Source organism: Lonchura striata, chromosome 2 (assembly GCF_050655825.1).
Source record: "Lonchura striata isolate lonStrDom1 chromosome 2, ASM5065582v1, whole genome shotgun sequence".
NCBI classification, from domain to species: Eukaryota; Metazoa; Chordata; class Aves; order Passeriformes; family Estrildidae; genus Lonchura; species Lonchura striata.
Genome location: NC_140704.1, coordinates 17,446,423 through 17,474,422, shown reverse-complemented (window position 1 = coordinate 17,474,422; position 28,000 = coordinate 17,446,423). Strand labels below are relative to the sequence as shown.

Below are 28,000 nucleotides of genomic sequence, written 5' to 3'. Positions count from 1 at the left end.
ATTATTTCCTAAGCTAAAGAGGTGAAAATGTACACACTTTTGCAGTACACATCTCCTGCCACTCATTGGTTATGGGTTATGATGGCTAATAAGATTTGACCCCAAGGAAAGAAATTTTAGAACTAGGATATCTTCATACTTGATAGGAGATAACTCTGTAGGAAAAACACATGCATTACCTACATGCCAGATGCAAAATAAAACCCAATTTAAGTAATTCCTCTATTTCCTCAGCAGTGTTACAGAAGTGCTATTATAACCACACAAAAAAAAAAATTGAGTAAAATTTCCATGTGCCATTATGTGAGACATTATATAACATTGTAATTTATTAATTATTTCTGTAATACTGTTGAATACCTAGAAAATGTACAATATTAGTATTTCACATGTGCTTCATAGAACTAATTCTTGAAACAGAAGTCCTAGGACCAAATCCTAACCAAATGGCTATAAAAGGTTCTCATTCACCTTTTTTCTCACAGTGAAAAAAAAGTCAGACCAGATCTGTGAAAGTTAGAAAAAGTTCATAGTCACTGGGGTCAGAAGAAAATGCCAGCCAACAAATTGTGGAAAGGCTGTAGAGTTAATGTGGGAACTACAGGACATAGCAAGCTGCATTTCTGCAAGACACCTTATTATCACTCTTATTTATTTAGTGTACTTCCTCAGACACCTCTACAACAACTTACTTATAGAAATGCTACCTCACTGTGAAACATGCACTGCAGGATAGGATACAAATTTATAGCTTCTACAGTAAGAAATTGTAGTTAGAGATTCTGAAAAATGCTGGTCTTCTCAGTATCATCCTTAGTGACACAGATAAATTATTATTGCATAATTTCCTCTGAAGATAACAGGAGGGCTTGATGATTACTTCAACACTGGATTTGATTGAATGGCTTGTTTCATAGTCTTGTAGAACACTATCATCATCTGGTGGTATATTCTGCTACTATGTAAACTGCATGCTATGAAGATGAAAGCATTTCATTTACTTAGCATTAAACATTTAGAAGAAGACATAGATTTTACCACCTTGCAGTTATGCCAAACTATGCGGGGGTAGAAAATGCAATAACCCGAAATTAACTTGACAGAACTGCTGAGGATTTTGAGTACAAACAAATGCTGTCATTTTACATGAATGAAATTTGAATACTTCTCTGTCCAGAACTAAAAGATAGACTAAATAAAACAATAGAGGTAAAGGCTGCTTCATATCCTTATTCTTACTACTTACAAAGTATAAGGGATATGAGTTTTTAAGAAAACCTCACAGGTTTTTCAAGCAAAAATATTTTTCATGCATTTTTTCTTATAATTGGAGGTGGAGAACTCACATGCAAAAGTCAATAATTTATTATGGCATTCAACCAGAATCTACATAAATCAGTTGTTGACTTACGTGGTAACTTTTCAGTCTAACAAAATCGACTTTCATGGAGATGAACCTTTCTGAATTTCTGCTGAGATTTTTAATGTGCTCCACAAGATCAGCACAGAACTTGTAGCCACCTTTGAGGACACAGAGAACCACAATATCATTGTCTCCAATGTCTTGCATAATATCTTTCGCCAGTCGTTCTGTCCTGCACAAAAAAAAAAATTAGAGATAAAATAACTTTAGATGCAGATGCTCTAAGTTCATGGTATGCTTTACAAACACTATCATGACTATAAAGCTTGCTTGGCATTGCTTAAGTAGCCTGACTTCACAGAATCACAGAGTGATTTAGGTTGGAAAAGACCTTCAAGATCATTAAGCCCACCCTTTGACTGATCACCACAACGTCAGCCAGACCATAACAGTAACTGCCATGTGCAGTCTTTTCTTGAACACCTCCAGGAATGGTGACTCTACCACCTTCCAGGACAGTCCATTCCAGTGCTTGATAGGGTTTGGATCCAGCTCACAGATAGCAAAGTGATGGATGTAATATGCAAAGCACTTGATTCTAGTTAACCTTAAATGCATAAATTTCCCAGCTATACAAACAGGACCTACACATCTCAGCATATTTTAGGCTCATAAATATGTCAGAGACTCCAGAGAAAAGAATGTGAACTAGCCTTCCATTTTACCTCACAGGAATTATCAGTATAAAATATACCTGTACAAACCCCTAACTTGTTATGTTAGTTACTGCACAAGAACAAGTGGAAGATAGGGAAAATATCTGAAACTTTCATGCTGATTGGCTTTGGAAGATGCTACCCCTACAGTTTTAAGAAAAATATACATAAAAACTAGAATGAAATAGAGCATCAGTGAAAAGCTTATAAAGAGTGTATATTATCACTATTCTGTACAGGTCACTGCTTTGTACAGCAGAAATGAAGAGTGCAAAGAGCTTCACTGACTTGTTCAAGGTCCCACACAGGAAAATAATCAAGCAAATGCCCCAGTGAGCCTGGAATTGTGTGGTTCCCAAACAAAACCGTCCTTTCAGACAATTCTGTATGGCAAACACAATATGGCAGATGATTGGAAACAAAGGGTACACATTTCTGCCATGCAATGCTACATACATTTTTAAGATAAAAATAATAAATATTAATCTTAGTAATAAATGTAAATAATATTAACTTTAAATATAGTGTTTCTAGACCCCCAGTAGGGTACTGGGTCATTTCTAGATGTAATGAAGTATCAATAGGAAACTTTAAAATGTCATTTGATGTTTTGAGGAAAAACAGCTCAGCAAATTATATTCTGTAAACACTTCCACTGGAAAATTATTTTATAGCTCTCTGACTTAGATTAGTAGTATCAACAAGAGTGGACTTGTTGACAGGATACAATTTATTAAATAACCCCATAATTTATCCCATATATTTTATTATTACATTTTTCAGGTTTAGTTGTTTTCTTTATTTCTCTATCAACTGCAATACAGAAATCAATTTGCCGCTACATAAGTACATTGATTGGTCTTTAGTGAAATCTGTGCATGGAGCAGAGAAGAATAAGCTCTAGACTGAAGATAATATATTAAGTATGAGAAACAGCTGTTGCTTCATTTCCACATATTTTATTTTTAATGCTGTAGCAAATTCCATATGGCTATAATTAGCATATTTTAGATGAGAAATAGACGAGATTAGAAAAATTAGATCATCTTATTTGATCTGAAATATATAATTCCTTTTAGTGTTTTAAAAATGAGGATCACTTACTTTACTGAAGATTAATAAAATAGTCTTTTATCATCTTTATCAAGTCTGAGAATGGGGAAAACCTCTCATTAAGAAACATTTATTTGATTAATTTTTATTTTTTATATTGTTCCTCAGATTGGTTGCAGCTAAAATTTCCATGAATTCCAAAGACCACTTTGTATGTTAAAAATGTAGGCAGTCCAGGACAGACAAAAATGTACTAATTTAAATTTCTAAATAAAAATATCCAAGTTTTTAACTTATAATATTCTATTACAAAAATCATACATGTACGGTATATGGATGACCACCTTTATAAAAAAGAATAATACTACTGACCAAACAATTTATTTAGTAACATTCAAGCAACACATACCTGTCAACAATAATGCCATGAGGAATGAGCACATATTCCAGGTCACCATAGTAGTGTTGAGGGTAAGTGAACAAATCCAGACTGTATCCAGGCCAATTGTCTGAAATCTGAATATCAAATAGTACTGTCAAGAACACTTCATGGTGTTTGACCTTATGTAACTGATACAAAATCAGCATTCTAGTACACTCTATTGGATGAATTCATTGTGTGCCATAACTTCTTCCAGTTACAATTTACTATTTTGCTTTTCCCATTAATTATTTTGCTTCTCTGTATAACTCAGAAATCAAATGCTACATTTTTCTCCCTACAAAGTGTGGGAAATGTCACCTGAAATTACAAACAACTAGACAGACAAAGGAAATATTTAAGACTAAACTAGTGGCAAAAATAAGTTTCTAAGTACTTTCAAATTCAAAGGTCAAATATAATAGTGCCAGTATAAAGGGATTTTCCAATGGGACATTCAGATGTTGGAGTAAAAGACAAAAAATTCTATATTAAAATTGTACATTTCTAGTTTAGAATGACTTAAAGTTATAAATAAATAGGTAAGTATTCTACAGATGAAACAGCACATTCAGAGAATAATTTATGTGGTTCATGGATGATATCTGTACAAATCAGTGAAAAACAGTACTTCTTGTCAAAGGTGAGGTTGTTAATTTAGATGTCATCAAATACGAGTGATTACAAAATGTTTGCATCTCACCTCACTATGAAACTAGTCTGTAAATCCATATATTTACATAAAAAATATTTTACAGACTTAATATACATTGGTTTTGTAAGTATCAGAATACAGAGATTAGATCTCCATACAATAGTGGTAGAGATTAAGAAGGTCAAAAATTAGCCAACGGTTGAAGGCTTCAGAAAGCTATGAAATGCAAAGTCACCAGCACAAAAACTACACAAACTCCAAAACAAACATTTTCCCTATTCCTTATGAAAGACAAGGCTTTCAGATAAGACAGGTTCACAAGGTACCTTGAAATCATTGCAAAGCTTTGCTCCAATACTGGTTCAGGATAAAAAGCAACACCTAATAGGTTTTCCTTACAATCATATTCCTCAAGTCACACATTTTCTACAGCCTGGCTACAGGAATCTTGATTATAAGGAGAAATGGAGGCAAACTTGCCATTGTGCAGTGCATATCTTAGTGGCATTTTTGCTACAGTCTTTAAAGGACCATCACTGAAATTAATCTCTCCTTACCATTTTATAGTAGAGCACTAAATTGTTCCTCACAGTTTTGGCTAAGATAACATATTTGATGTTGAGCTGTCCTTCACATCCCCTCTTCTTTAACTCAGACACAGCCCTGCCTCTTGCTGTACTGAAACACTGTTCTGCTTTATGGATTTTGAGTTTCTTGGGGGCTTTTTTTTCATATTCATTGACAGTTACAGGCTCCTTGACTGGCACATTTTCTTAACTCTACCCAAAATTTTCTGCATCAAAAAAATTACTCGTTGGCTACTGAATATTAGTCCATGAAGGGCATGACTGGGAGAGCACTGGAATCAATGAAAGCTTTTCCCCTGACTTACACAAGCCTTGAAACTACACAGAAGAATAAAAAGTTACTTAGTTGTGTTCCTCATTTCCATAGAAACAGGAGATTATAAAGATCCTCCTTGGCGAGCTTTCTATTAGAGAAAATCTTGCCCCAGAAACACTGCTGCAGTCGGCCTGGAAAGACTATTTTCCCATCTACTTTTTCAGTGCATGAGGAGGCTGGAAGTTTTTAAACATTTTGTAGCAATGAACGGTCTGTTCAAAAGCATTTTAATGCAAACTGAAACAATTTCATTAAGTATTACAAACACCCACTAGCAACCCCTGTCAGCGTTGCTTACTTCTGCATTCTTGGCAAATTGCATGTTTTCAGTGTGATGCAGAACAAATTAAATGGATAAAAATTGCTTTAGAATTCATACAACCCAATAACTTTTACTTAGGCTACAATAAGTCCTTCATAAAACAGGATCAGGATGAAATTTTCATTCTCCCATTTATCCTTCTAGAATAGCAGAACATAGTGTAACTCTACAATAATATTGAAGTTCTTGTTTACAAGTGCTTGCTGGCATTTGACAAACAAGATGAAATTCACATGTACTTTCAAATTAATTATTTGTCTGATATAATAAGCCTTTTTCATATTCCTCTTTCTTTTAAACAGCACTTCCCAACAAGTCTAGGAAATTCTCATTTATCCTAAACCTATTCACAGTGTTATGCTGTAAGACAATTTTCAAGTAACTGTCAATTCTTATGACTATTCTGTTTGAGAATTTAAAAATTAAGGAAAAAAAGTCTCATTGTTTTCAGAAAAAAAAACAGTGTTCAACTGGATAAGTAAATATATATTCTAAATACATTGGCATATTTGTCTGTAAAACATTCCTACAGTGAAATAAAGACCTACTTTTAAAGTTCAGGTTTCACATGTTTGAATAGCCCATCAGATATTCTTCAGTAAGTCTTTAAAAAGTTGATGTGAATGGATACAAAGAGGAATATAAATACATGGCAATATCCAAAAGCTTTCCCCTGAGGCCTAAGAGACAAGCTGAAGACATTCAACACCTTTAGAAGAATGTTGCTCATTTTCTTGTCTGGCAAAGTGAGCACAGGTGAGGTTTGAGCTCAGTCCTCGGCTCCAAAAAGCATAAAGCAAAGTCCAGCTTTTGTAACTTAAATAATGCTGCACTGGACTTATTGCTGGTTGGGTTTTTGGGGAGTTGAGCAGAAATATTAAATCAGAGCACCAGAACATGGTCATGCACATTCATGTCTGACTTTGCAATAACCTCCTGTTGCTTGATGATACGCACAGTCACCCACTTAAGGAATGTAATTTATTACACAGGTGTCAGGAGATGTGGCTGATGTGTGGTGTTTTCAGACAGAGCTCGAATACATGGAGACAGGTCCTTCATGAGGGGGATGAAGGAGATGTTGGAGTGGACAGTGTGACCACTGCCTACACAGAGCGTCCTGTGCCATGATCTGGGCAGCTGACCCGTGAACTCTCTGTTAAAATCCTAATGCCACATTGAAATAAGAACATACCTAAGGTGGTGGCAGTGATGGCATTTGCTTCACAGGAGAATCTGGTGTGTCTATCAGAATAAGGATCACATTCATTCATTTTTGCACCATTTATCCATCCCTACAGACATTTCAAGCGCATGCCAAGGCTCGGGCTATTTCCCACCCCAGCAAAACACGGGCAGCCCAACCCTCTCCCAGAGGCCTCGCAGAGTTCCGGTGGGAGCAAGACACCTCGGGATGACCGAGGAGCCTCATCCCCGGTGCTCAAGGAGCCTGGACGAGCACAGGCTCGGCCCCGGGGCCGCTCGGGGCGGCCCCGGGCCGTGTTTTCACGGCGGAAGCCAAAGGCGCGGCTCAGCCCAGCCCGCCCGTCCCGCTCCGGCGGCCGCAGCGGGGCCGGGGCCGCGGGCGCGGCGGGAGCGGCGCGGGCCGAGGGGAGGCGGCCCAGGCGCCGGCCGGGGCCGGAGGAGGGGAAGGAAGGGAAGGGAAGGGCGCGGGGCTTCAGCACAAAGCGCCGGGGGACATCGGGGAAGCGGGCCGGGGACTGGGGAGGCACCGCGGCCGGCGAGGGGCGAGCGGCCGGGCCGAGCCGGGCCGCGCTCCGCATTTACCACAACGCCGCGGCCTCCAGCGCTGCTGCCGCCCTGCCCGGCCATGTTCCTGCGCGCCCGCCCGAGGGGCTGCGGGGCGGGGCCGCGCCGGGGAGCGCGGCGGCTGCGGTGCTGTGCGGGTGAGGGGTGCGGGGTGAGGGGTGCGGGGTGAGGGGTGTGGGGTGTGGGGTGAGGGGTGAGGGATGCGGGGTGTGGGGTGAAGGATGTGGGGTGAGGGGTGTGGGATGTGGGGTGAAGGATGTGGGGTGAGGGGTGAGGGATGTGGGGTGAAGGATGCGGGGTGAGGGGTATGGGATGCGGGGTGAGGGGTGCGGGGTGAGGAGTGAGGGATGTGGGGTGAGGGATGCGGGGTGAGGGATGTGGGGTGAGGGGTGAGGGATGAGGGGTGTGGGGTGAGGGATGAGGGGTGTGGGGTGAGGGATGAGGGGTGTGGGGTGAGGGGTGAGGGATGTGGGGTGAGGGGTGAGGGGTGAGGGGTGAGGGATGTGGGGTGAGGGGTGAGGGGTGTGGGGTGAGGGATGCGAGGTGAGGGATGTGGGGCGAGGGATGCGGGGTGCAGGGTGCGGGGTGAGGGATGCGGGGTGAGGGGTGCGGGGTGTGGGGTGAGGGATGAGGGGTGCGGGGTGTGGGGTGAGGGGTGGGGAGTGAGGGATGTGGGGTGTAGGATGTGGGGTGAGGAGTGCGGGGTGTGGGATGTAGGGTGAGGGGTGAGAGATGTGGGGTGATGAGTGTGGGATGCGGGGTGAGGGGTGAGGGATGTGGGGTGTGGGATGTGAGGTGAGGGGTATGGGATGTGGGATGCGGGGTGACTGGTGCAGGACTGGCGGTGCGGGGAGGGGGGATGCAGGATGGGCAGTGCAGGATTCAGGATGCACGGTGCGGCGTGCAGGATGGAGGCTGTGCAGGTATAGGTACGGTCGGAATGGTAGACTTGGGCAGGGCTGGCCAAGAGGCCTGGCCTGAGTTAATGGGTAATATTAAGCTGGTGTGGTTTAAACTGACGGTTTAACAGGATTTTCTTATACTCCAGGGAAGATAAAATGAAATTTCCAACAGTTCAGTAATCATACTTTTCATCCTCTCTGTCTTGTGCAGTTGCTGCTCCTTCCCATCACCGTGCACATGCAGGGGCAGGCTCTGTTTTCCCATTGCCCCCAGCCCATGCCCATGTTGCCTATGCTCTCTGTGCAGTTAGAGATAAACAGATCAGGCACCAGGAACAGTACAGCTTTCTGCCACTCTCTTCCAATTCTGTTAAAATTATTATTAATATTCTGTTTTCACTGCCTCACAGATCAGAAGGAGCTTGTTTTTTTTCTTGGCTTACTCTGATCATTACCTGCCTTTTTATTTCCATATAAGAAGTTCAAATTTGGACTTGCTCCACTCTTTTCGTATCCTGTCTTTTGTGGGAAATGGTAGCAGCCTCTCTGCCCACTGTGGATAAAAATAGAGTTTTTAACTTTCTTCAAATTGAAAGTTGGTCGTAATTTCTAGTATCAATCTGTCAAATACACAGCTGGTAGAATTCTGCCATTCCTATACTAGAAATATTAAAGGAAGAAAAAGTTGTTTTTATGGGAGACCTAGGCATAGTGAAATATTCTTAGTGCTGCTTGAAAGGCTCTCAGCAACCAAGTAGGAAACATTTCAGGTTTGAACACTGCTATTGTAGAATGTGGTCATTGACACTTCTGGTCACAACAGATGGATCCAGGGGGCAGTTATGGGTATATCTGCACAGGGAGTTTGTCATGTCCTATGTGGACTAGTTTTCAAATACATTCCATTTATGCACTTATATTAGAACTGATAGGACAATTCTTAGGAATCTGGTGTTAAGAATGCTTCTATAAGGTAATCACTGATTAAAATCTGGTGAAGTACTAGAGCAGTTGAAGATTATCTTGTGATAAATGCTTTGCTTCCTATAGGAAGCCAGGGGTTTTTGATGAATTAAGAAACTATTCTTTAATGAGCTATTGCTACAATAGACAGGATGTCTGAAAGAACAAAAGGTTTACAAAGTGTCAGAAGTCCACTCCAGAATCTATCTGCCTTAAAGTGGTGCCTGCATATGAAGACTCAAGTGCGCCAGGAAAAAATAGTTCCTCTTCACAGTGCTGTAAAATAATAAGTAGTGAATCTGATAAACAGCATATGCAGACTTGTATAAACCTACATAAATCAAATAAAAATAATTTGGTAAAATACATAAGAGATTTTTGTAATGGACAAAATCCCTAAATAGATTCACATTTTAATTACATGTCAACATTCCATACAACTATTGAGAAGGAAACTTAAATGTTTCATCTGATTCTTTGGGTTAAATGCTCCTGATACATATCCACACTTTTCAGGATTTGAAGACTCTTGTCTGGAAGAATGCCTCCTAAAGTCCATATTTGCCCTAAAGCTAGTGCAGTCAGAATCAGTTGTCACCAAGTTGCCAATAAAGTTGCTGTTGCATTTAAGTCACAGTGCTGAACTCTAAGGATCTGAATCTATTTAGATTACAGATAGAAACTCAAATTCTGCCACTGCTATTTGGGTTACTATTATCAGAGCTTTCTGTATTTTTTAACCATATTCTTTATCAGACTACTGCAATATAAGAGATAGTTCAAAGCTTAATGCTTTGAAAAACATGAGCAGGACACTTAAAGAATAAATTCCTCCAGCATTGTGCTGGAAAACTTAAGCAGGAGATCGTTTGTTCTTCCCATCAGGATTGGATGAATGTGTTTGTCAAGTCTTTGTTTTGATATTCTTATCTTCCAGCAATTTTACAGGGCTTGTTTAAGAAGTGTAATGAAGTGTCATGTCTTGCTAATAACAATAAATATGAGTAAGGAAATAAAAAACTAGATAAATTCAGCTGGGGTACGCTTTGATAGTACTGCTGTCAGCAGCCACACACCCAACCCACAAAGCTGCTCTTCTCCATGAAAGATTTTTTCATTGGCACAAAACACATTTTGTTTCATTTTGTTGCAAATGACACAAATTCATGGTTCTGTGAACTCACAGAATTAGTAGAAACCAGAATTAATGAGGTTCTTTGTTCATGATGGAAATGAAGCTGCTCAGGATTTTGTTATGGAGGAATGTATACTTACTGAATGCTTACATTTTTTTACAGTCTGAACTGGTATAGAATGAATGAGTTTACAGTAGGCTTTCAAAACTTATTTTAATTATGGCCAAAATATGATTAGTGAAAGCATGATATTTGGGGCTTAACTATGAAAAAGTCTGTAAACATTCTGGAGAATGTTCTTACTATCTTTGTTTAGCTGTTTGTTTATTAACTAAAAATAGGAGGAAAAGAATAAACATTTCTAGATATACAACCAGGGGAAATGATCAAAGGGGAGAAGAACAAAGAAAATAAGAGTAGATAAAACTAACAAGTAGGACTGGGTAGGTCTGGACACATAGCCAAGAGCCATAAAGGAGCAGATGGAAGAAGTGACACACAGAGAAACAAAGCAGGGTTAGGACTAATACACAAATCTCATGTGAATATATTTACATTTTTGGCCTTTACACAATTTTATAATTTCAATTAGACATATATTTCTCTCTTACTGTGTTACTAAAAGTAGGACATCCCCACCCTTTAACAACTTTAATGTAAAGAAATTATAAATATAAAAGGTTGGGGGGCAGGGATATACCAAGAAAGCAGTCCAATGCACATATTATTATGGAGTTACCTGTAAGCAACCTTTACAACTGCATTATGTCTTCTGCTTCCAAGAAGCTATAACAAACATTTGACAACTCAGTTTGATATGTAAACACCAAAACTAGACAAGGAAAGCATGAAAATCCAGAATATTTCAAGAGGTATGGCTTACCTAGACAGAAGCTTGCCAATTAGGGGATGAAGTAAGAGCTTTTTCTGGTTCTGCCTGTTGTTGCAGCTGTTATGTGAACAGCAGAACTGTAAACAATCTTATCAAGCATAAACTTGCATTTCTTAGTGGTTAGAAAGTAAGCTACAGCACACACACCCCCAGTTGTGGCAAAGACATTTTTGGGTAAAATGGTTACTGAAGAGATTATTAAAAACAAAGGTCTAGCATATGTACAGTACTTTAGGACATGTTGGAAAGAGTTCTAAATTGTTTGCATATCCAGTTTTAATATATTCCAGAATTTTGAGTTCTTGTGTATTATCTGAGGCAGTGACCCAGTCCACAGGGTGGCTGCTGGAGACCCCGAGTGCAGCAGAACATGTCTGGCAGACAGTGTTCCAGACATCTGGGAGAACATGAAGCAGGATTTCAAACCATTCCCCTACAGCAATGAACACAGGGAGGCCATAGAAAATGCTGCCCCATTAGCAGGGCTAGGGAGCATCCTGTGATGTGCAGCACAAGAGATGCACATTGTTCTTTGTGACTCCTGTACTAGAGCAGGTGACAGAGTGGCTCTGCAGGCTGGAATCTGGCTCCTGTCTACTTCAGCAGAATTACCATCATTTTAGAGGAATTAGAAAGTTTAGCTTTGAAGCAGTTGCAGCATTTAAGATCTACAAGGGAAGCTTGGTCACAGTTAACCTGTACTAAGTCTGTGAGACTGACTTAGGCTTTGAAAATTAACTGGAGTAACTTTGATATCAAGAAAATGGCTAAAAGCTGCCATTCAAGATGTTAGTCTTATTTTTTCAAATATTTATAACCTTCAAATCACTGTTAGGCACTGCTTGACAGAAGGCTGGGCTTTGACTTATTTGGTCTATGATAAACATCTTTAATACAAAACTACATTTTTGTTTGTTATTAATCTCACTGTGCCAAACTAGAGCAGCGAGCTTTGCTTTGCAATTTCCTGACTCCTGAAGATACCCTTCCTGCTTTTCAGGTTCATGTTAGTAATATAAAGTCCTTATAGCTGAAAGAAATGCAAACAGAAATTTCCTCTTGTCCTTCAGGACTAGTATAAACTTTATATTCTTTATAATATTATGGAAATATTTGCTCTAACCAGCTATTTAGAGGTATTGATGTTTGAATGATAAAGCACTATTTTCAAGGAATGCGGCTCACATCATATCCTATGACAAATTCATCATGCATGATCATGGAAACTAGTCAGGGAGTTGTAACTATATAGTGGGTCACACCCAAAGTAATGAATTTAACTGTTAAGAGTTTGTTTTCTTTTTAAAGGAGGTTGTTCACTTGGTTTCATCCATCTTTTTAATTTTTTTTTTCTAAATTAAAACAAATCTAGAAAAGTCTTCCAGAGAAAAGAATTCAGAGTGTCTTAAACAAATAAACAAGTAGCAATTTAAGGGTTTTTTTCCTTCCAGAAAGGCTCAGTTATCTTTGATATAATTTTGTATACTTCAGAGCTTGCCTAGAATAAACACTGCAGTAACAAAACTGTACTGAAAAACAGAGTCTGGTCCCAAGAGTTCTGCTGCACAGGACAGTGGTTGTTCATGGACAGCCTCTGTGCTCTGTTGCAGCACAGAATGACCCACAACCTGATGGTGCTGAAATTCTGGATATGGGCCATTTACTAATTTTATTGTTTGTGTAAAACACAATTCATTCCTCCTGAGCAAACAGCAAAATGTGGTTGTTTCTCCCTTGTGCAGTGCTTGAAGCCACTACTGGAGTTTTTTCCTCCGAAGAGAGAATTACTACATTGCTTCCTCAGCTTGAATATGGACCTCAAAGCAACATGAGGTCCTTTAAAATGGACCTCAAAGAATAGTTCTAGAGGTATTTATCAATTTTTACAGCCGCTCTTGGAATTAGAAGATTGAGTCACTTGAATTTTCCATATGGATGCTCTCACCTAGCAAGACTAAATTGATCATTAATTTTAGTAATTTTGAGTAACCAATAGCTTTTTTTAAACACAGTGCTGTTTAGGCTCAAATCATAGTTCTAACTTTAGGCACATATATCCTATATTTAAAAGAGATGGGCTGAAATTGCATGTCAGAAATACCAAAAATGGGAAATGCAGTATTAATGATTATCAGTGAAAATACCAGGTATTAAGTAATTTACCATTACATTTCAAAAACATGCTATGACAAAGACATGAATAAATCATACTGCTCCAGGGAATAAGTTAAGTGCTTTAAATCTCATTTCTCTTCCTTCAACTCCTACTTTCCAGTTGCTGAAACAAATGAAATGAAGGTTCTTGGAAAACAGATCCTTTTAGTAAACAACAAGAATCTTATTGCACAGTCTTCATGGCCAGATGAGCATATTTGTTATTACTGTTATTATAAGCACATAAGAGCGCTACTAACAGACAAAATTGTGTCAGACACTAAGCAAATAGAGAAAAACACAACCCATATGACAGATAGCTTAACAATCTAAGACAAGAAACAACAGGCTACAGTGCTGGGGGGGAGTTAAAGGAAACTGCACAGGTCAGCAACATAAATCCTTATTTCAGCTCACTAGCAGCTCAGCTGTTGTTAAATTGTTGATGAGCATCACTGCAAAAGACATTTGAGGAAAGATTTGAATACAAAATTATTCCAGTGTTTGCATGTTTCTGTGAATTTCTTCATGCTGTGGAGTCAATGTTGAGGATGGTATGGCATAATGAATTAACACCACAGGCTGGTACTGTGACTGAACAGCTCACTCTCCTAGCAGCATCAACAAGACCAGGATACAGCTACTATTTGGCTATGTCTGCCTGTCTACAACTATTTGTGGAGGTACAGTCTATAAAAAAATTGTGTTTCATAACTTGCTGGAATATGTCACATTTATATCAGCACCCTTTAAACAGTAAAAAAAAAAAAACCTACAAAAAATAACTCATGCTGCATTCCTACCATAACACCACTTCTTAGCCTGGAAGGTGAATACTGTGAATTTACTCATATTTTGTCTACATAGCTTTGCATGACAAGAAGGAGCAGGAGGAGGGTAGAGATAGTATGAAAAACCCTACAATCTAGGCATTCATGTGGTCATGTGTACATCACCACCTTGGATGGCCATTCATGGAAGGAATGGCCATTCCTCCTTGGCTTAGTCATGCTTGATACACACCTGGATCCTGGAGTGGACAATGCCAGCCAGCTGCAGGGCTCAGCAGCTGCCTTCCTTGACTATGGCAAATGTCAGACAACCTTAATAACAGGGTTTGCCACCTGTCTCTCCTCTAATTATGTCATTAATATTATAAGCATCCTAAAGCTGAGGATGAAAGTGTGGACTAGGGTTAGCATTTATCTAGGATCCTATTAATCTGCATATATGTGAAATTTTCTTATCTGAAAGATGTCTGCTTTCATTAAGTCAGAAATTCTTAGATATGTTGTGTTGCCTGAAATGGATGCCAATGAAAGGACTAGATTTTAGCTTCATGGCAGAGCCATCACAGCAGCAGTTTGCAGTACCAATTTTCCACAAAAATATACAAGGTGTCAGAACATGCCCTCCCACAAAAAAACCTACCTACAGAGACTAAGGAAAATTAATTCAGTGGCAAATTTCTCCCATTTTTCCCACTGAATTTTGTGAGTGGAACAAGGTTACCTCTCTAGGTTTTGAAGACCTGTCCCAGACTTAGTCCCCAGGAATGCATGCAGAGCCCAAAAAGCCACCATGTCCAAGATCAGCCACATGAAGCCCACATGCTCCTCTCAGAGCTGATGTTTGCTCGAGGCAATCAGGAACTCCCTTTGTTTGTGACGATGCCATATCTGATCCCTTCCTTCCTGAATATAAATAGTTTCATTCTCAAGAACAGCCAGGGAGATATTCATCATAATTTCACCTTGCTATTTTTAAAAAATAGATACACAGCTTTGTCATGCACAACTTCCAACAGGAAATGTTTTCAGTTTGCGGGAACATAACTCTTACTGACCCACAGATTATTCATGTCCCATTTTTCATGTTTTATTATGGTTATCCAATTAATTATGAACAATTTAAAATTACCAATTTTATAATTATGAAATACTGAAGCAGTTCTTTGTTATTTCATTGATTATTAGTAACTGACTAGTGAATTTAAAGGATGTTTCAATGGTAATGCCACTTTTTAGCCTGTGGACAGACTTGTTTCTGTTAATATTTAATAGCTTTTATGAGGGAACAATTCTAGCAGAACAATTTAGTCTTTTCATCTTTTTTATTTTGTTATACCAATGGTCCATATTAGTTGATTCACGAACACTATACTTTAGATTACTGGCATTTCCTGAACATATAAATACAGTTACATTCTTTGGATTATGTAAATCTATTTTGTCAAACTTCCCAGAGAGAGCTAAAGGATAAGAACTTTATCCTTCTGCATGCATTTCCAATCATTTTCATTATATTTTTTTTCCATTATCAGAGGTGTAGGCAGGTCCCATGGAATACACACCAAAAGCCTCTCCACAGGGTGACAGAAGCAATTCATGTCTCATGAGGGGAACATGCAGCAGAGCTACCTGCAAAGAGCTGTATGAGACTGAGGAAAAAGATGCCACAGCACCATTGAAGGACACTAGTGACAGTCCACTCAGATACAGGACACTGGCTTTTGTCTCTTCCTCTGCTGTTAAGCAGGAATACTTTTTGCATTCCTTCCCATTCACTTCCTAATTTCCCAATAATGTATTAACATACTTCTGCAATGTTAAAAATCAGTAATTTTTACTGGTGAGTGGTGAATGTTTATAAGTGTGGCCTAGAGGCTCATCCCAAATTTTGGGATAGGCCACCACCTATTTTGCATTTCCATAAAGTCAGCTCTGATGATAGACAGAAGAACCAAACACAAATCCTAACCTAAATCAGCCAGTCTGCAAATAAGTAAAGGCTGGAAGGGAGGCAGTGGGAATGTATGCTATTTTGGATTCAAATCCTATTATTTTTTTTTTTATTTCAAGCTATACGAAACAGCCTTTTCTGATTACACTGAATTTCTTAAGAGGAGCATCAGGTACTTCACTAGAAAATAATGTCACATATTATTAAGTGCTAACAATTAAGTGTAGTTTTGTTAAAATATACAGTGTGTCATTATTTTGAGTAAGAAGTATATTAAATCCACATTTTACAAATCTGCAGCTTTCTTCCAGCTTATATCCTTCAAAATGAAACATGTTTGCTTAACAAGTTAGAAATAAGAAAACATGCATTCCTGTTCATCCATGTGTTCCCAGTGCATATCACAGACAAGTATAACATGCACAAGATATAAAGCCTAGAATCACTGTGAAGTCTTCAAAGCCATTCCCTGATAAATTTAGGAAGGGAACTCAATGTATGGGAAATTTTGGCTTTTCATAGTTAATTTCAATTTTTTTACTTTATCCTTTTCTGATGTCAGATATGATGATGTCACAACAGCTGCTGGTGGTAGTGATTGACACCATACAGAAAAAGCTGTGTTCTGAAAGGCTGAAAAAATTTTTTCTAATCTAAACAATACCTACAATTCTATGAAGCAAAGGTTAAGCAGCAGGAAAAAATCCATTTTTTCCTTCTATGCAAACAATTGCAATAGAGTGTGCTGATTAATTTTTGTCTAAGTCTTGATTCAGATGCTTGTATATTGCTTTCATTCTACCAGTACACACATAATTCCAATCAAAACACATTTTTCTAATTTAACTGTAGATTTATTATAGTATTACAGAATTATGTACTTGTAAAAACATACATGTGGTATCTGTATTGTGTGAAGTCTGTATTATTACAGGTTTCTATAATAAAAATTGGTTTTGGTAACAAAAAATGAGTACACACAATGTTATGCAGAAGCCAAGCTGTTTAGAAATACAAACACTCAAGCTTTTAAGCACAACATCTCTTTAATATATAATCCAGAAGCCATTCCATCCTGAAGTTATATTTACCAAGCTGTCTTCAGCAGCCAATTATTTCCCTTTGTTTTGGCTAGGCAAGGAAAGATGTATTCCAAACATATGAAACACTGTTTTATATGCTTTCTGTATGATGTTTATAGAAATCTTAGTAGTTAATAAAAATTACAAAGAATAATAAATTAAATTTGTTATTCATACTCAGAGTTTAGTTAAGCATTTTATTTCAAAGTGTTTTGGGAATTGTACAGGTGAGTTATATTTAACAACTTTTCTAAGGAGCGACATACTTAGTTGAGTATTTCCTTCTAAATAGTTGACAGTAGCATCTGAGAATTTAGAGAGGCACTTCTCGGAGATGCAGGGACAGAGAAAAAGGAGAAAAGAGGCAGTATCCGAACAACAAGCCTTACACATTTGCAATGTAGACAGTTTTATGCTTCTCAATTGCTGCTATGTCATGCTCTAGCTGGTTCAGCTTTAATTCCAGCTCTTCTTTATGCATCTTCTTGTACAAGGTGTCTGTTATTATTGGAAGACCCTGATATGCATGATTTATTTCCTCCCAGTTCTTTTTCAGTGCCTGGTGCCATTACATGAAAAGGAAATATATGAGAAAAAATAAGAACAATATGTACATAAACTGTGTAATCATCTTAATTGGACCAAATTAATTAAACCCTTAAGAGTTATGATACTTGGAACTCCAGCCATATTCAGCAAAATTCAGCAAAGTTTCATGCTATCTCACCACCAGCCTAATTTGCTGTAATCAGGATTTTGTTCACACCATGGTCACCAAACTGATTCCAAACTGATTTAACTTCTATAAACTACTTTGAAAAAATACTGAATACTTACATTCCCCTTCTAATCCACATTTAGAGTAACAACTATGGGCAATTTATTTATCATTTGGACTAAAAACCCTGTCACTGACCCTATTAACAATAATTTCAATAACTACCACATCTCTTGAATGCTGCTGTGCAAAGAATTACCTTTCTAGATAAAGCAAACCATATCCTCCATATATAAAACTTTGAGACTAAAATTCTACATAAAAAAATTAAAAATGCTATAATCCAAAACTTATTCATAAATGTGTTAAGTCGACACCTGAGACAACACTTTTATCCACCAATAAAAGGAACCAGACAATGGTAGGAAAAAAAATTACATCTTGTCTTTATAGCTTTCTTACAATTACCCCAACTACTGCTCTTACTTTCTCTCCTCAAAAGTATAATCCAAATCTACAAATTCTATCCACATGTATGTGAGAATTTGGGTGAACTTAATAATCACAACTAATGAGGAACTGAGGCAGCAGTCAGTAAATAACACACCTACGGGTGAAGAAAACAGTTCTCCAAAATGTTTATGGCTCTCAGTTCTGTCATCTTAGAGGATATCACTAAGTATCTTCAAAAACAAATTAAGTTACTGTCTTGGGAACCAAAGCTTTTAGCTCTTCTCCATAACTAAAACTGGATTCAATTGGCACACTGATTTTATGGCATGCTCTAATTTCCAAACTCATGTCCTCCATTATTATTAAACACTTTTCTCACAGTCTGGCTAACTGATGAACATACTGAAGTTAAACTTAGAGGTTTATTTTTATACATATTTAACTTTGAGGACTGTTGTTTCTATTTCAGAACTCAAGGGCTCTTGTGCTTAAAAACTTTATACAGTCTTTTGTTGACTGTATAAATCGATTTACAGAAAAAAAATGAACTCTCCTGCCAACACTAAGAAAAATGTAACCTTTATGATGAACTAATATTTTAACAATTCAAAGCAGTGTATTTTTTGCATAGAATTTCAAGCTTTTTGCATATTCATATTAAGCATCTAAGTGTTGTTCATAAAGGTCATTACAACAATCTTCATATACAAATATCTACATAAACTTAAAATACTTTACTGCTACATGTGAACCTTAAAGCAACAAGGATATTTATCTACTGTCTGGTAATGATACTTGTCTTTGCTAACCAAGGCTGTAAAGGACTTTGATAAGGTTCATAGTCTACCAGGCATCAGGTACCATTTACAAATATATAGGCATAAAAATAAATCTTATCTTTTCAAAAACTTTCATAAAAGAGTAATTCGTAGATTCTTTAAGTAATTCTTATTTGTGTACATTAGCAAGAATTGACTTGGAAATAATTGAAAACAGTGAATTTTAAAACATAGAGCATACATTCATCAAATTTGCTCTATCCCTACAAAGTGGAGAGATTGAAAGCAGATCATGACTCTATAAAAATCTCCTTCATAGCTCCTCCAACAATGTAATATGCTGACCACTATTCCTACAGCTAGAATCACAAACTGAATATCCAGCTCTATATATGGAATTTTAAAACATGCTGGATCAGTGAGAAATATGTACTGCATTTATCAACGTTCTCTTTTATTCTCATAAAACCCCAACCAAAGTAAGCACAATGAAGAGTTCAAAAAATGTTGGCACAAATTACTTCCCTTTATTTTTGTAAGGTCATGAGGCTTGATTTTGGTCTCAGGCATCTACTGCCACGTATTCTTTCAAATCAGATCATGCACATGTGTTCACTAGCAATGTCAATTATTTTAAAGGATATAAATTCCCATATGTCTATAGTTGAGCACTGGGTAGAAGCCACATACCCTGGGGACACTAATTTCTCCTGACAATATAATTGCATAAGTAAGCCCGTGGAAGTTCAAATGTTTTTGAAACAAAAAATTAAAATAAATACTGAGTTAAAAAAAAATTAAAAATTAAAAATATATTCCAGTGCTTTCCTATATTTGAAAAATACAGGACATTGTTTTAATCAAACTAAATGCAGAATGGTGAGCAGCTGAACTCACATGCCTTTTGTGCACATATTTTTTCTGCATAGTTAACTTGTTAGACCATCAGCTTGTACCATGCCTTTCCCACCATAAAAATATCTCAATCTTCTTCAAAACAGCATGCTGTTTTGTTCTTTATATTGCTGTCAGTGCAATACCCTCACCTCTCTCCCATACTCCTTCCACTGCTTGTTGTACATGCAAAAGACCATTGTGTTGGACATTTCAGACCTTACCAATTAACCAGTTCATCTTTCAGGCAAGTGAGTTAGACACTCTTTTCTCTCTAGATATTTTCTTTTGTGGGCATTCAGCATCTTTAAGCTGTCCATCTATCTATTAATTTGTTTCAGGTGGATGCTAAGAGCAAGTTATTAAGGGACAGACTGATATACAGATATCACAATCATATAAACTTGATTTTCATAGGGAATTTGTCTAAAAAGTGGTCAAGAAAAAATCCAGTTCTAGGGCAAGATATACTTTTATCGATATCTCTTTTATGCTCTACTTTTATGGTATTAATTCTCTTTAAAAAGTCTTGTGCAATAAAAACTGTATGAAAGACAGTATACAGAACAACTTGGCAAAATACAAAATTTTCAGTTGTAGTTCTATGACTGTATCGCAATTTAATTCTGTTTTCTTTTTTTGCCACATTTTAAAGCAAGTAATTATGCTTTGATCAGTGAGGTCACTATGTGAAGATAGAAACTGCCAATAAAAGGAGCAATATTCTGCATTAGGAAAAAAATTGTATTTCTGCATTAATAAGTGCCACTAAATCCATATTGGTGATTTTCTGCTCTTTGAAGTTTCACTGAAACTTTAAGTCATTAAGGTAGATAAGAACGAAACATAATTGAAAACTATTAAAACTGTAGCTACAGCAGTTTCTTTCAGTTGTATACAACTGTTCTACGGCTCCATCTAGTGAAAAAGTAGCCAACTAATTAGTTTCACTTAAAAAACCAAAAAAGTATACTTTTATTTTTTTATATGGACTTACATTACCGTATTTAATCTTTTGGACATGATACTAATTACACTAAATCAAAATATGCACCTTCAGAACATTTGTCCTTTCTTCTTCAGATAGAGCTTTCATGGCTTTCTTCTTAAGTTGGTCCAAAACACTGGCCTGGTATTCTTCCTCCTCTCTCTTCATTTCTTCATTTCTCCGTGTCACGTATTTTGGTAAAACACCATAATTCTGTAAGGAGAAGGAAGAAGTTCCTTATAGGTGCTCTTAAGAAGGAAAAAAAGAGATATCTGTCATCTTTCCATTTGCAAAAATATCTTGAAATGACAATTTGTGCTACTGAGCACTAAAATCCTAAATCACCATGTTCTTAATAATCTTTTTAGCCTGAGAAAAACATATAAACAATTCCCTTCAATTTATTTTCACATCCTTAGAAGACAACAGAATCGGAAACCAAAATGTCTACTTATAAGAACTGATGGTTGAGCAAGGAGTTTGAAACCTGTTCATGACAGTGAGCATTTACATTTTTATACAGCATCAGCTTCTATGATTGGAAACATGCCTTAGAGAATGTCTTTGAAAGGTCTTCCTGTATCCTGATTTTTGCTGAACACTGCAACATGCAAAAATACATACATGAAAATAAGTCTAATTAAGAAGGATAAACTATCCCATACTGATGTGTTTCAGTGAGGGAAAAAGTAACTTCTGAATATCCCAGACATTATTGGGGAAACAAACCTATTTTGCCTTAACCTTTGTAAAACGAAGCTCCTCTAGCCAAAAGATATCAGAGTCTACCTTCTTTCTACTAAATGCAAAATTATTCACTAATCTTTTAGTGTCAGGTAGCACCATGACTGGCATTACTTATATATATCTGTTTAGCCATGGAAAACTACTGCAAGGGTTTCAGGTTCTTTATGTCATCTTCTCTGTCATGAGTTATGTCTTATGTCATCTCTTAATACTCTGTCATGGGTTACATGTTTAGATAAGCCAGACTCTTGATAGATCTTATTTTCCTGGGTAGCAGATGGACTGTTGGTTGTCCTTAAAATCATGCCAGCTCTCCCAAGGTATTTGATTTCCAGAGCTGTCTCACATGGGGTCCTACTTACCAGTTACCCTCAATAAGCTGCTGTTTGCTCTCCTGAGCAGTCAGTACTCTACCACCTGGCTCCCCGAACAGGAGGAGGTCTGCAACTGCTACATGGTCTGTGCCACCCAGACTACAACTGATTATCACACCCCTGAGCAATTCTTCCTGGTTTCTAAGTAGGAGAACTAGAAGAGCATGACTATTGATTTGCTTATCCACCATGTGTGAAGAAAGATGTTGCTGACATACTTCAAGAAACTTTTTTGATTGCTTTCATGCCATTGTGTTACACTTTCAGCAACTTTCAAAGAGAGCGAAATCTTCCATAAGAAGCTGCATCATGATATGAAGATTTCCTCAAGCTGCTTAAAGAGTTTTTTTTTCATCCAGCTCCTCACCTTATTGGGTGCTCCATAACAAACACACTTTTGACAGTCTCTGGCCTTTCCTCTGATTCTGACCCACAGGCTCAACCAGTCCGTTGCCAATTTCATAGAAGAACTCCATCTATTTGCACAGCTCCTCCATTCAAAGGGCAACCCTCCTCTTCTTCCCTGCCTGCCTTTTCTAAGCAGAAACATTCACTCATCACAGAATTCCATATATCCCCATTTTAAACACTCCCTGGGTTCCCAATGCAAGACATATGTAAATTTTTTTGCTGACAGCAAATGAAAACAGAGCAAATGCAAGGCACAAATCTAGTGCCAGTGATTTCTTCTTGATGAATTCAAGAGGTCTCACATGAGCAGCCATGGTATCTATGCAATAGTGAAACTAAAATAGGCATTACAAATAGTGTTTCCAATATAATTTAATAAAACCTACCTTTTTTTTAATGTATTTTGGAAAAAGTCCTGAAGGTTCAAGGAGATATTTATCTCCCTGTCTTGTATCAACACAAAAATGTCGGGGCTTTTTAGGCTCTCCCGTTATAACAGCAACTGCATTTTTATTTATAAAATTCTTTTTAATGCGAGTAATTGGGTGGTATGTCCTGGGTGGCACTGATAATGGAATCAATTTTTTACCATCTTCTTCCTTCTTTTCTGTGAAAAGAGCATGTAAACATTCTCAGCAATAAATGTAAAGAGATTTGCAATTTCATATTATTACACTTCTCAAAAGGGAAAAACTGTGTAAAGAATTACATAAAACTAGAACCAAACAGTATCTACAATGAAAGAATGCCTGTCAATGAATTGTGAGGTATGTTTGTTTGGCCTAATAGAAGTTTCATAACCTAGGAAATACTATGGTGCTTCAGATGGGTTTTCCTTATTTGTCACTCATTTTCTCTTAACTGCAGTAGTACCGGACTTTTTTCAAATGTAATTATAACTACTTCTAGTAGAGGTGCTCATTGTCAGAGCCCTTGGGCAATAATGGTCCTGTCCAGTCTCAGCTGGGGCATCCACCCCACCCCCTTGGGCTCTAGAACTCCATTTCACCTAACAATACCTGGATGAGCTGTCTCAGCCATGTGTGCCCCTCGTCCTGCTCCTGAAGAGCGATACGGAATCAGTGAGGGACCTGGCCTGTAACCTGATTTTGCCTGATGGTCAGTGGGACACTGACAGGACAGACTTTGCTCACCACCCTGCTCTGCTGGCCTGCCTGACACGGTAGGACTGCACTCTCTTGGTGAGGTCTTTGCCCAGTCTGCATTGTGGTTGCCCTCAATATCTGACTCATCTCTCCTTAGGGAGACATGCTCCCTAATCCTTGTAAAAAACTTCTCATAATCCTTTCTCCAGAGAATACAGAACCTCTTCCATTTTAGTGTAATCTTTTCTCCAAGGCACAAACAGAAATTCAGTAGCATCTGAGTAGTCTCACTTATAGTAAGCAATTAAGAATAATTATTTCCCATCGTATTTCCCACTAGACATAATTCTAATTCATTATCATTACCAGAAATAATGATCTGATCCAAGTTGTCTGAGTTAATATTCTTCTTTGGCAGTAAATAAGTGTCACGTCACAAGTGACAAAGCTCATTCCTACAACAGCCACTGATACTGACCCCACAACAATACTGATTCCAACAACAGAGGTCCTGACACTGACCCCACAAAGCAGTACTTCTGTTTTTACAACCTGACAGCTGGCCACAACGTAGTACTGTAGGACACAAAGAGGTAACTCTCTACTCTAAAATATACATTACACTGCATATATTTGCTGTCTACACTTACTTGGTGCTAGCTTGGGTTCCTTGGAACGTTTCTGCAGAAAATCATTTGGAGTTGGCACTGCAACTTTTGCTGGCCCCATAGTTTTCCACTGAGATTTATTTTTCTCTGCTTCATGTTTCACAAGTTCTCTAAGTTTGGATATATACCTTAGAGGTTAAAAAATATCCATAAAGAAGTTAAGGGTCAGAAAAATATTCAAAATAGTTCTTCAAAGAATATACTTTTTTGCAATAGCTTATGGCAAAAGCCTAATCTGTTTTGTTTTGTACTCTCTCCCAAATAAAGACTGTCATTCATACAGCTTCCATACTAAGGCTAAACTAATAGTGCACTGACACTGACGTTAGCTTGCTTTTCTTTCTGTTCTTGTGTCTCTGAGGTCAGGATAATCACACTTGAGGAAATAAATACCAAATATATACACTGAACACATACATTCTGAAATACAACAAAACCTAAATTTTGGAAATAAACTAGAGTATTGCTTGCATGAATTCCTTATGGTACATGGTGTGATTCTTGGGGTGTCTTGTGCAGGGTCAGGAGTTGGACTCAATGATCCTGATGGCCCCCTTCCAATTCAGCATTATCTATGATTCTATGATTTATGCTTGAGAAAAAATGTCAAATGTAGTCAAGAATTGTACAGGATGTCCTTGTTCATCATATTTTCCTTATTATTGTCCACTGTATCACTGTCTCAATGTTCAGTTGAGCCATCTGTTACAGACTCTTATGAGAGGTGAGATGGGCAACTGCTCTGAAATAGCACAGCACACTGCACATTCCTTATGTTACACAGACAGGAGTTGTGATCTTGAACAATGGTAATCAGTAGTGGGTTTGGCACTGAAACAGTTGATGTGAAAATCAGTAAGGGCTCGGACATGAAAAGCTGTATAAACATGGTACACACACTGCTGTTTTGGTCTAATGTTGCATATGGCATGATAACTTCTGCTTTAATCAAAATCTCCAAAAGAAGCCAAATGCTGATCATTAGCTGATTGGCAACATCTTGCCTCTGTCTGAAGGATTGAGCTGTCACAGATGTTTGCCTGAGGGAGCAGAACTCCCTGCTCCTGAAGCGAAGGCTCCTTCACTGTACTTTTAAAATCTGCCCATCTTTAGAAAACATGTCATATTAATTTATGGTAGACAAAAGCATATAAAAAACTGTGCTTCTTTTACAGAAAAAAGTCTTTATGAATGTGTTCATGTTTTCAAGTAAAGATAAAAAAGAAGAACAAAAAAGATTACACATAGTGCAACCCATTCTATGGAAATACTGAAATAGGAAGAAACCATGTAATCCTGGACCACTGAATGTGTATGACAGTAGCAACACTGATAACAGCTCTTGTCTGTGAGCTGCAAATGTCCAATAAATGTATTTGTACTTAATCATGACATTAGAACATGTCAGAGGACTTCATTAAAACTGTGGACTTATTTTGTCTTTTGAAGATTTGGTCTCCAAAATCAGAGAGAGGATTATCTACAGAAGATCTTATATTCTTCCTGAAATACTTCTAATTATAAGGAATAAGGTTTTATTTTATTTTTTCTATTAAATTCATGGCAAACAGCAATAGACATTGCACAAACTCACCAAACTGACAAATAATAGTATTCCTCATCATTTTCTAGAAGTGGCATCCTGAGCGCGTGGGAGAGAAAGGCTTTATGCAAATTTTGACCTAGTGGGGTTCACAGTCTTGGAATGAGAAAATGCATGAGAAGACACTGACTTTCTTACATACTGGCATGAGACATCATTTGTAGATAGCTACAGACATGCCTTTTGACAAAGAGATGGGGGATCTGTTATCTTTTTAGTGACTTTCCAGACCCAGAAAGTCACTCAATATGACAGGGTTAGAGAGGGTTGCAAGGAAGAAAACATGGTTATGACCAACATCAGAATCTAATCATCATTTAGCAAGGGAAAAAGAGACAATACATCTGTAAGAAGACAGAAGATGACTAGGTGTCAACTTGGGATATCAAAGCTGGGGAAAATGAGGATGTTTGCTGTGGTTACATGAGCAGTACCAGTCAGTTGAAAGTGAAATATATATGATTTCATTTGGGAAAAAAAACCCATGCAACAAAGTAGATTTTGTATGCATTAGTTAAAACTGGTCAAATCACACTATTAACCAGGTTCAGTAGTCCTGTTACCAGCTGAATATTTGTCACATTGTGAACCTAAGCTGCAAGTGTGGTGACAACAGAAGTCAATGAGATCAGAAGGGGATTTAGTCAGATTTATCTAAGCCAAGGAATCCATTGCCTAAACTGAACCTAATGGTCATGGAGTATCCAAATCTCTGGACAGTATTAAGTCAGGAATGGATTTAGCGTGCATGCCTTACCATATTGTCCTTTCACCTTCCTCTGTCTTCAAAAGTATCTGTCCAAAACCGTATCCATTCACAATGAAAACAAAATTTAAAGATCTACTTTTACATGGGAAGGACTCAGAACTAGGAATCTCACAAGTCTGAATCCTTTTACCTGAAACAGGATAACTATCTTTGTTCTAATGAGTGTCACTGATACATCTACTTGTTTTAAAGCTATTGAATTACGACCTACCCTTTCATTAAAGATGCTAAGTGTAACAGCCTTTTATATAAATAGGGACTTGAAAAAACAACATATCTGTATAACTCTTGTCAAAATACCTTTTTTTAATATTTCTAAGGCAAGTGCTAAGAAAGGGAAGCAGAAGAAACAATGTCAGAGGATACACCTGAAACATGTAAAGTATGGAAACTGGAAAGCTCACCTTTTCAGCTGTTCACTGAGCTGTTCTAAGTGCAAATAACAAAGATGTCATGTAATTCCCGCGCACAGAAGGAGTGCTTTGTAAATTATGAACTAACAAGATGTCACTGAAGACACCAAACTTAATCATCACTTCTTGGAGCAGACTGTAAACCTTCAGATCATAGAATCAATTAGGCTGGACAAAACCTCTGAATTATCTAAGTCCAACACCATCTTGTTAACTAGACTTGAGCAACACATCCAGTATTTCCTTATACACCTCCAGGGACAAGGATTCCACCACCTTCCCGGGCAGCCCACTCCAGTACCTAATCGGCCATTCTTGTGAAAAATCTCTTCCTGATGTCCAAGCTAAACCTGCCCTGGTGCAGGTTAGAGTTAGCGTCCTCTTGCCCGGTCGCTAACTGCCTAGGAAAAAAGACCAACCCCACCTGGCTGCACCTTCCTTTCAGGCAGCTGTAGAGAGCAATAAAATCACCCTGAGCCTCCTCTTCTCCTGGCTAAACTCCCTCAGCTGCTCCTCATCGGACTTGTGCTCCAGACCCTTCACCATTCGCTGCCCTTCCTGGACACACTACAGCACCTCATCGTCCTTCCTGATGTTAGTGCCTCGTTAGGAGGGGGAGTAACTATGAAGAAACTTCTTTTTCTTCTTAAAACCCGTTAGATGCACTGCCCTGCCAGAAGCAGCTCCGTCACCCCCACATACCCATCAGACTTGCCGGGCTGCCTCGGCCGGGGCGGGGGCTCGCAGGCGCCCTCCTGGGCACTCTGCGCGGCCATGCTGCCGCCGCGGGGCTCCGGGCACAGGGAAGCGCTGGCCTGCTTGCGGGGCTCTGGACTCGGGGCACCCAGCCCGCTGGGGCTCGGACCGGGAAGCGCCGCCGGGCGCTGTGTCTGGGGGCGGGGCGGCGGCTGTTGTCAGTTACCGGGGGAACGGCCGGGGCACGGCGCCATGAGGGGCGGGGCCTCCGCTCCGCCCGCTCCGGCAACGGCCGCGCAACGGCCGC

General features: G+C 38.4%; 3 protein-coding genes across 9 annotated transcripts in view; 1 reads left to right on the top strand and 2 right to left on the bottom strand.

Annotated features, from left to right (window-relative positions):
* Positions 1 to 7,284, bottom strand: part of PRTFDC1 (phosphoribosyl transferase domain containing 1) — a 42,982-nt gene extending 35,698 nt beyond the window's left edge. For all 7 annotated transcript variants that reach the window (XR_014953217.1, XR_014953218.1, XM_021533122.4 and 4 more), the window contains exons 1-3: positions 7,222 to 7,284; positions 3,542 to 3,648; positions 1,412 to 1,595 (exon numbers count right to left, since the gene is read on the bottom strand). Coding sequence is in view for 5 of the 7 variants with exons in the window: in XM_021533122.4 (XP_021388797.3) it covers positions 1,412 to 1,595; positions 3,542 to 3,648; positions 7,222 to 7,266 (336 nt within the window). In the remaining 2 variants the exon portion in view is untranslated. The remainder of the gene's footprint in view (positions 1 to 1,411; positions 1,596 to 3,541; positions 3,649 to 7,221) is intronic.
* On the top strand, positions 3,644 to 17,256 carry LOC144247542 (uncharacterized). Its single transcript, XM_085573048.1, has 2 exons — positions 3,644 to 7,340; positions 12,839 to 17,256. The coding sequence occupies exons 1-2, from the start codon at positions 6,748 to 6,750 to the stop codon at positions 12,843 to 12,845; spliced, it is 600 nt and encodes a 199-aa protein (XP_085429174.1). The 5' UTR covers positions 3,644 to 6,747; the 3' UTR covers positions 12,846 to 17,256.
* Positions 16,825 to 27,994, bottom strand: ENKUR (enkurin, TRPC channel interacting protein). Its single transcript, XM_021533115.3, has 5 exons — positions 27,700 to 27,994; positions 24,195 to 24,340; positions 22,825 to 23,045; positions 20,973 to 21,119; positions 16,825 to 17,633 (listed from the first exon to the last, which is right to left on the bottom strand). The coding sequence occupies exons 1-5, from the start codon at positions 27,771 to 27,773 to the stop codon at positions 17,460 to 17,462; spliced, it is 762 nt and encodes a 253-aa protein (XP_021388790.2). The 5' UTR covers positions 27,774 to 27,994; the 3' UTR covers positions 16,825 to 17,459.
* Between the last annotated feature and the right edge of the window lie 6 nt (positions 27,995 to 28,000).